General features: G+C 42.2%; 1 protein-coding gene across 1 annotated transcript; it reads left to right on the forward strand.

Moving 5' to 3' along the window:
• Window positions 1–2,175: 2,175 nt before the first annotated feature.
• Window positions 2,176–7,386, forward strand: LOC311143507 (tumor necrosis factor ligand superfamily member 13B-like). The gene is made up of 6 exons (XM_084179333.1): window positions 2,176–2,732; window positions 4,891–5,074; window positions 5,704–5,760; window positions 5,943–6,067; window positions 6,397–6,547; window positions 6,630–7,386. The coding sequence occupies exons 1-6, from the start codon at window positions 2,454–2,456 to the stop codon at window positions 6,740–6,742; spliced, it is 909 nt and encodes a 302-aa protein (XP_084035459.1). The 5' UTR covers window positions 2,176–2,453; the 3' UTR covers window positions 6,743–7,386.
• The last annotated feature ends 2,557 nt before the right edge of the window (window positions 7,387–9,943 follow it).

A 9,943-nucleotide genomic window follows, 5' to 3' on the forward strand; every position in this document is an offset into this window, starting at 1 on the left:
CCTGCATGTCTTCCAGGGACTGGAGCTGAGTTAGACAAATAGAAACTCTAACCGTGCTGGGTCGTGATCATTAACAGATTATAACAGGGAGGGAATACTTGTCCAATAAGAAATGCTCATTTTCGGGGGGGTTTCGTTACAAAATGTATTGCTACGGTGTGCGCTAATGAATGCGACTCACTGCACTGCAGCATTCTACTGTATCAAAGCCATTCTGATACACCAAACAGAGACACTCAGAATCAGCAGACATGTTGGATCTAGAATCTAACTTCAGACTAAACTGCTTTTATCACTGAGCGGAAACAGTCACAGTCAAGAGACATTTCTATTTTTTAACTGTTTTAACTTTGATATAGCACACTTATTATTAAATATTTAGACTACTACTTTCTGAATGCAGTGCGGTCAGTGTGGATGTGAGTTGACCAGTGTGCTGTAAATGAAGAGAAACAGTAGGCTACTGTGTGAGATGAGATCCCCAGCATTATACTGCATTATGTGGGACATTTTGTCACCAAACAAGGGCTGCATGCTTTCAGTCTGCAGTGGTTGGCTTGTTGTGCATGTATGGTGACCAGCTCACTAAGACTCTGTTGTGTTTGTAGACGTTACAGTACAGGTCCACCCTCTCTGAGAGTAGATTGCCCATATTTCTCTATGGCAGGAACTGACTGGCTCGCTGCCATATGAAAGTGTGTGTGTAGTGCTGGCACAATCTGACCCTATTGGTTACACACAGCTATCGGTTACACACACCACTACCTGTAGACGAGGTGTCAAACTAATTTTCGCATTTGGTCTTTAACCAGGTCCGGAGGGCCGCACTGAAAATGTCTTATATTATTTCCTTGCCGTCAAAATGTGCTAGGAATAGTCCCTCTATCCATCGTTTTTGGAATATTCAATGCTCCCTGACTGCTTTCATTTCAGTGATTATTAGCAAGCTGGACACAGTCAAGAAACCCACCCACCCCTCAAACCACCCATGGGCCGGATTGAACCCCCACGGGCCGTACGTTTGACACCCCTGCTGTAGACAATGACCTGGCAATCCGCCGTAAACAGTGGGAGGCAGGGGGAGTCAAGACCCATTTCAGATCCTGTCAGATACATTTGACATAGAATTCCTCCCTAGGAGTGCAATTAAATTCCTGACTTGACTGAAATTGGCCTTACACCCACCAAAGTTGTTGAAGTGATAAATGCGGGAAATTTTGCTACTAGAATCTTTGGCCCTGCCCAATTACTAACCACCGACCAAGTCCTATTGTGAAATAAATAATGTTATATTGAACTTAATGCTTTATCTCAAAGCAATTGCTATTCTACATGTTGCATTAGCGTTGTGTAAAATATCCTTTTTACAGATATTCAATTGTTTATAAGTCTCAGAATGGAGTGAAAGCTGGCGTTGATATGTAGGAGATCAGAATGATATGTTAACATACTGATACACTGATTTGTTGAAGGACTAAACATTGAGACGATGATGATGGGTGTTCACTGCTGTCTGAGCTGGAGGCTTATGGGTATTGTAGTTGAGAGCTCTGTACCCTCATGAACTGAACTTGTACTGTGCATCCATTCTGTTTAGGAAAACAACCACTGCAGTAATTTTACTACTCAAATGTTTTTTAAATATTCAGTCTTCTTTTCTAAGTACACAATCTCACTTTCTATTCTTTGTACAGTAACATGCAATAACTGAATAAACCCAAGGTTCTGCTAATCTCTCTCTTCTGTGATGTTTAGCAACATATGTTTCTCTGTAAAGGGTCTGGTTCCACATTCACAGAAATAGGTTTATGTAAGGGGAGATTTTTGCACTTCCTTTTCTAGTTAGCCATCCTGTCATCAGCTGTCTATTCAGACCAAAATATGAGTCATCATGTTTCTATCCTTACGTTTCCTCTTCCGTGCCACACTAAGTATGATTTGACATCTGTTTTATAGCTTGATCAGATGTGTCTCCCCTGCTGTGCCCTTTCAGACTAAAGTGGACGGAGAGAAAACAGAGTTTGTCGTTTAGAGCGGGGAGGATGGACAGAGCGGAGATGGATAAAAAGATAGGGTGGTTTGACTTGGCCGTCATCAGAGCAGGAAGTTCTGACTGTGGTTAACCGAGCGGAACAGAGAAGAGGGAGGCTGCTGCTCTACCCTGCCTTATACACCATTCCAGCATGGTGTTCAGACTGTGCAGTCACTGAGACAGGAGAGAAAGAAAGACCTGGAAGAAACAGAAGAGGAAGTAAGGGAAGGACTAACAGAGGAGTCGTACATAGAAAGTAAGTCCAGAAAAAGCTAAGAAGGAGTGACAACGGAGTGTCTGGAGAGACGAGACAGTTAAGAGAGCAGGAGACAGACTAGAACTTAACAGAACATACCAGAAACATTGACTAAAGACTGAAGATCCAGCGTTACTATCCCAAGAGGAGAGCCCTTAAGAGGGCATGTCATGCAGTCTGTGTGACTACGGAGGAGGCTGTCTGGTCCCTGTGATGGTGTCTGCAGGTCCAAGTTCTGAGGATGTTGGCCCTGTGCCTAGGCAGGAGTCTGGCGGTCGGAGGCTGTCCTGGCCGGTCCTGCTGCTGACCCTGGCAGCGGTTACCTCATCGTCTCTCTCAGCCCTATCTCTGTTCCACCTGCTGGCCCTCAGGGCTGAGGTGGAGGGGCTCCGGTCAGAAGTCTTTCGCAGGAGAGAGGAGCAACAAGAGGCCAGGCACGAAGAGGTAAAATGTTTACATGTTCACTACTGATCTGTAGTCTGTAAATAATGTATGATACAGTGAGGGAAAAAAGTATTTGATCCCCTGCTGATTTTGTACGTTTGCCCAATGACAAAGAAATGATCAGTCTATAATTTTAAATGTAGGTTTATTTGAACAATGAGAGACAGAATAACAACAACAAAAATCCAGAAAAACGCATATAAAAAATGTTATAAATTGATTTGCATTTTAATGAGGGAAATAAGTATTTGACCCCTCTGCAAAACATGATTTAGTACTTGGTGGCAAAACCCTTGTTGGCAATCACAGAGGTCAGACGTTTCTTGTAGTTGAACACCAGGTTTGCACACATCTCAGGAGGGATTTTCTCCCACTCCTCTTTGCAGATCTTCTCCAAGTCATTAAGGTTTCGAGGCTGACGTTTGGCAACTCGAACCTTCAGCTCCCTCCACAGATTTTCTATGGGATTAAGGTCTGGAGACTGGCAATTGTTTTCTTGGTGACTATGGTCCCAGCTGCCTTGAGATCATTGACAAGATCCTCCCGTGTAGTTCTGGGCTGATTCCTCACCGTTCTACTGATCATTGCAACTCCACGAGGTGAGATCTTGCATGGAGCCCCAGGCCGAGGGAGATTGACAGTTATTTTGTGTTTCTTCCATTTGCGAATAATCGCACCAACTGTTGTTGTTACGCCCCTGAAAAAGGGGTGAAATAATCACGAGAGTGACGCAGTTATGTTTCCTCACTGAAAACTTTAGTATAATCCTTTTACAAAAATACCACATTTTACAGAACAACAGATCTACAGGAACCAGAGTTTTGTAGGGTACAAAGCTTATTCAAGTCACAACAGCATAAACTGTAATTCACTAAAACATATACAAATGTTTCAATATAACTGTCAAACACAAAGTAGCTTTAGCTCAGTAACCCATAACTACATTTATCAACCATGTCAACAAAGTATTCGAAACACATTATACAAATAACCCCAAAATATATTATTAACAGCGCACATGTTCATTCACAATTAACATAAAATGGCAGCTACTCTCAGTACGAAGCTATTCTTCGCTGCAACCAAGCAGGTTTCACTCACACACGCACCTATTACTCCCTTCAACTTAACTTAACTTACTCAAGATGTTACTAACACATACCTTAAACTCTCTTGACATGTTAGCAAGTTATTACATTCAAATTATCTCGTTTTATCAATAACGTACCTGAAAAAGGGGAGAAATAATCACGAGAGTGACGCAGTTATGTTTCCTCACTGAAAACTTTAGTATAATGAGAAAAAAGACTGCGATTTCCCCAGAAAGTTGGGTGGAGACCAGAGCAATCGATCTCAGGCTCATAGATTAAGAGCATTTAGTAGATCACAGATTAACACTTTTACCCTTAAATTAGGCACCACAAAATAAAGTAGTCAATATAACGTTTACAGATTCCTCTTACAATATTTACCCTTTTACACTTGACGGATTTTAACACAATTATGAATTTTATCAATCTCTATGAACTAGTACTGAATGCATGATCTTTTTAACCTTAGATATTTTAAGATCCTTACATACCATGAACTTACTAATACTTTTTAGTGTATAACAGGCTATGAATATGTCCTTTAACCTGTCACATTGTCACCTTCTCACCATGCTGCTTGGTGATAGTCTTGTAGCCCATTCCAGCCTTGTGTAGGTCTACAATCTTGTCCCTGACATCCTTGGAGAGCTCTTTGGTCTTGGCTACGGTAGAGAGTTTGGAATCTGATTGATTGATTGCTTCTGTGGACAGGTGTCTTTTATACAGGTAACAAGCTGAGATTAGGAGCACTCCCTTTAAGAGTGTGCTCCTAATCTCAGCTCGTTACCTGTATAAAAGACACCTGGGAGCCAGAAATCTTTCTGATTGAGAGGGGGTCAAATACTTATTTCCCTCATTAAAATGCAAATCAATTTATAACATTTTTGACATGTGTTTTTCTAGATTTTGTTGTTGTTATTCTGTCTCTCACTGTTCAAATAAACCTACCATTAAAATTATAGACTGATAATTTCTTTGTCAGTGGGCAAACGTACAAAATCAGCAGGGGATCAAATACTTTTTTCCCTCTCTGTATGAGATGGAGTTGTTTCTGATGCATTACCCAGACACTGCAGCAGATGAGCAGCAGCTCCAGAACCAGGAGGAGCAGCTCAGACCCTCCACACCCCCCTGAACCCCAGCCCCCTCCACACACCCCTGACCCCCAGCCCCTTCCACACCCCACTGACCCCCAGACTAGGCTGTCCTTCATCAGGAAGAGGAGTGTGGGCACAGGACCTAAGAACACAGGCAAGACTTCCAATACTATTCTCTGTGACTATTTGTATCTGTTTGACATGTTGAAGGGTGAATTAGCACGTTGTCAATGCTGTGCTGTTTTTAGATTATATGGTGCACAATTGGGCTGTTGCTTTAAAATGTTGAACACTGAACTTCAAACAAGTACACTTTAGTTATTTCTGGCAAGCTGCAACATTTTTGTTCTCACTCTCTCTAGAAATAACTCATCTTGTACACAGTGAGGTTTATTTTTTATGTATTAATATTTTGTAATATTTTTTTGCACCAAAAAAAATAAGTGAAAGACAAAACAGTACAGATAAAAAAACTGGTAAAAACTGTGTTTCCATGTGAGGTTGGAAGCCCAAAAGGGCTGATATGAAAACCACAACACAAAGATAAGTTTAAAAAACGTTTGTTCAATCAGTTGTAATTATAATTGTACATGATATACTCAGTATACAAGAAAACCATGTTTGATTATGTGTGTGTGTGTGTGTGTGTGTGTGTGTGTGTGTGTGTGTGTGTGTGTGTCTGTGTGTGTGTGTGTGTGTGAGAGTGTGAGAGTTGGGCTACATGGAGGGGACTATTGGGTAGTTTGAATCAATGCTAAACTCTCCCTCTGTCCTACCCTCTAGTGTCTCAACCCTGTCTACAGATGCTGGCAGATAGCAACAGGAAAACATTCCAGAAAGGTACTGTAAACCAGGAATTACAATTTTACCAGAAATACTTAAATTGACTTAAGGACATACAGACTGGGACTTGGGCTATGCTAGGTAGTTCGTGTTTGGATCGACTCACGCATGGTTTGTTTGTCGAGGTCGATGGAGTTTTGATTGGTTCATGCATGGTTTGTGTTTCTGGTGTTGTGCAGAGTTTGCGTTGGAGCCTCACACAGGGATCCCCTGGCAGGAGGGGCTTAGGAGAGGCTCCGCCCTGGAGGCAGAGAGTGACAGCATTCTTGTCAGAGAGGAGGGATACTACTTTGTCTACAGCCAGGTGAGCACTGGTCGTCTACAGGAGAGAACTTGGTGTATCATATTAGTGCTAGATCACATGGGATAAAGGTACAGTAGCTCTGAGCTATTACATAGACACAACAGCTCACAATACCTAACTCTCCCCTTCTCTCTCTCCAGGTGTACTACAATAGCTCACAAGTCCAACAACATTCATCTTCTTCTCCTGCACATGTTCTGTATAGGTCATGGCTCTAACTACTCTCTGTCTCGCTCGCTCTCTGTCTGTCTGTGTCTGTCTGTCTGTCTGTCTGTCTGTCTGTCTGTCTGTCTGTCTGTCTGTCTGTGTCTGTCTGTCTCCTCATACAGGTGTACTACATGGACAGGACCTTTGCCATGGGTCATGTGGTGAACAGGAAGAAGAGGAACGTTGTGGGAGATGAAGCTCAGCATGTCACACTGTTCCGCTGTATCCAGAACATGAACCCTGTCTACCCATACAACACCTGCTACACAGGGGGTGAGTGCGTACGTGTGCATGTTTGTGTGTGTTTGCGTACGTCCCTGTACGTATATGAGTGTGTTAACTCTCTTCTCTGTAGGTATAGTGAAGCTGGAGGTCGGGGACAGTGTGGAGCTGTTGATACCTCGCTCTACAGCCAACATTTCTCTGGATGGAGACTCTACTTTCCTGGGGGCCTTTAGACTGGTCTGACCCTGACCAGGGAGGCTGAACCTGGGGGACTAGGGGATACAAACTGGGGGGACTGGAAGTGGTGAGGTGGTGGATACTGGCTGTGGTGAAGAAGAGATAATGGTTTTACATTTAAATGAACTAATGGCTTGTGGGTCTCATAGCTACATCATCTTTTCTACTATGATGCCAACTGCTTTACACTGTGGCTGAGGGATGGACGGACATACAGACTCACAGACTCATGGCCTATGACTGGCTGATGCCTTATGTGACAGCAGTGTCACCCTCTGTCACTGTGTGATCTGAAATGTTTGAGGCTTTTGTTGGCAGGTGGCTCAACGTTCACTCATGTAGACCTCTTTACATATGTTGTTTTGGTCATATACTATGTCAATACACCTGTTGTTTTGGTCATATACAGACATAGTCAATACACATGTTGTTTGGTCATATGCAGACATAGTCAATACACATGTTGTTATGGTCATATACAGTATATATACATTGTCAATACATATGTTGTTTAGGGCTGTGACGATACCAGTATCGCAATATTTTTTCAAACTCTTTGGCCCTTTAATGGTGCTCCACACAGGATTTTTTAAAATAATTTTTGCATTATAATTTCAAAAAATGTCCATAATATATCTGCAGTAATAGTGGAATGATAGTGTTTCACAGTATTACTTACCTGCCAATGTTGTGATTGGCTGTGATATTCGCCCATTGATTTCTCCCGCCAGAGCCGCATCTGTTGTCAAAATGTGAAAGCTGTTCTGACTTTGTGGCTGTGTTAACTAGTGGAAATCGCTCTGTCATTTCCTGGTTGCTAGAATGCTACACTGTTCGCTGAATTTCAGTTTATGTGAGAAAACAAGCACTGAATAGGGTTGGGAATCATTGTACCATCTATACTGAACAAAAATAGAAATGCAACATGCAACAATTTCAAGATTTTACTGAGTTACAGTTCATATAAGGAAATGTGTCAATTGAAATGAATTCATTAGGCCCTAATCTATGGATTTCACATGACTGGGCAGGGGTACAGCCATGGGTGGACCTATGAGGGCATAGGCCCACACACTTGGGAGCCAAGCCCACCCACTGGGAAGTCAGGCCCAGCCAATCAGAATTAGTTTTTCCTCACTAAAAGGCTTTATTACAGACAGAAATGCTCCTCAGTTTCATCAGCTGTCCAGGTGGCTAGTCTCAGACGATCCCGCAGGTGAAGAAGCAGGATGTGGTCCTCGGCTGGCGTGATTACACGTGGTCTGCAGTTTTTAGTCCAGTTGGACGTACTGCCAAATTCTCTAAAATGTCATTGGAGGCATCTTATGGTAGAGAAATGAACATTCAATTCTCCGGCAACAGCTCTGGTGGACATTCTTGCAGTCAGCATGCCAATTGCACGCTCCCTCAAAACTTAAGACATCTGTGGCATTGTGTTCTGTGACAAAACTGCACATTTTAGTGGCCTTTTATTGTCCCCAGCACAAGGTGCACCTGTGTAATGATCATGCTGTTTAATCAGCTTCTTGATATGCCACACCCGTCAGGTGGATGGATTATCTTGGCAAAGGATACATGCTCACTAACAGGGATGTAAACAAATTTGTGCACACAATTTGAGAGAAATAAGCTTTTTGTGCATATGGAACATTTCTGGGATCTTTTATTTCAGCTCATGAAACATGGGACCAACATTTTACATGTAGCGTTTATATTTTATATTTATATATATTGGTGACATTCATTTGTAACTATCCACTGTACACATGAATTGCAGCAAAGTTGGTTCCTGTTTCAGTCACGTCTTTGGTCATGTTTGCTTGGGTCAAACAAAAACACCCTAATGATTGGTTAACAAGAAAGCCTCCCACAATGCAGGCGATGGCTGCAAGATGAAGTTGGTGAAGAGCAACTGCAGAAACTTGCAGTCGACTGCAGTCAAAACTTCATTACCTTTGATCACATTTTTGTCATGTTCATGCAGTCGACATATAGGGTCATGTGGGACAATTTTTATCCTCATAATGCAGGACACTTTAAAAGGTGGTGACGACTTGACAAAAATGATTTGCTCGAATGCGCCCAATCACTATGGCTGGTGGTGCTGATAGGGATGTCATCCCTTCCTGAGAGGGGGTTAGTTGTAGCCTACCACTTGTAACCAACAGAGGGAAACCTTCCCACAGGAAACTACAGTGAAATACATTATGGTACACTGGTGCTTCTCTTCCTCGACACATTGAGGCAGCCAGAAAGCAGGTCTGTATCCATATTTTTTACTGGAAATCACTAACACAACACTTCCAAAAGTAGTGCTGTATGTACTGTGGATAGTTGGAGTAAAACAAATGGACACATGCACACACTAGAATGGACATGACTGGACATGTACCTGCACTATATTGTGATGAGGTGCAAAGGACAAACAGAGTCACTACAGAGAGCAATACTAATGGCGTCTTTTTGTAGGCACTAACGGAGGCTTATATCGGCATGGCTCGTTGGCCAAAGCCTATGGGGAAATGCCTGTTTTTTGGGGGATAAACGTCGAAAATAAGGTATGAATTTTGAAGCATTTATGTAATCAAAATAAGAACACAAAGCACATAAAGGCTTCATAATAAACGTGATGTTTACTGACTGATATAATCTCATAGAACAAAAAGTATAAGATCTCCTAAGCCTGGGTTAACCTCTGACCTTATTTTTGGCATTTATCTCCAAACCCCATTCTTTCCCCATTCATTTCACCCATAGGAATGGCTGAACGATTTTTAGGAGAACAAACTGGCAAGCTCTATTGTGCGTAGAGCTTCCTATTGTTTGATTCTGATTATTTCAAATGGGAAACTCAGACCTCATCTTTCTACAAGTTTCCAAGTAGGAAATCTTGGCGTTTCAGAGTTCTAAGTTGTCTTGAACTCGGCAATAACCATGAATGTAGAGGTAGATTTGGGAGAGTATGCTATCACACTACAAAAACCATTTCCTCAACTGCAATGACAGGACACGGATGAAGAGATAACCCTTGAAAATAGCTATCAGATCAATATAGAGAAGGACTGGGGCAAGGTTATACGCTCTAGATCAGGGATGGGAGCCGTAGGCCCCCCTTTTGTTGGCCCACGGACCAAATATTTTTATATTTTTTGGAACTCAATCGGGGTCTCAACTTACTGTTGAGAGTTAGAATAATAGAATACACAA

This window comes from Coregonus lavaretus, assembly GCF_964263955.1.
Source record: "Coregonus lavaretus genome assembly, chromosome: 16".
Classification (NCBI taxonomy): Eukaryota; Metazoa; Chordata; class Actinopteri; order Salmoniformes; family Salmonidae; genus Coregonus; species Coregonus lavaretus.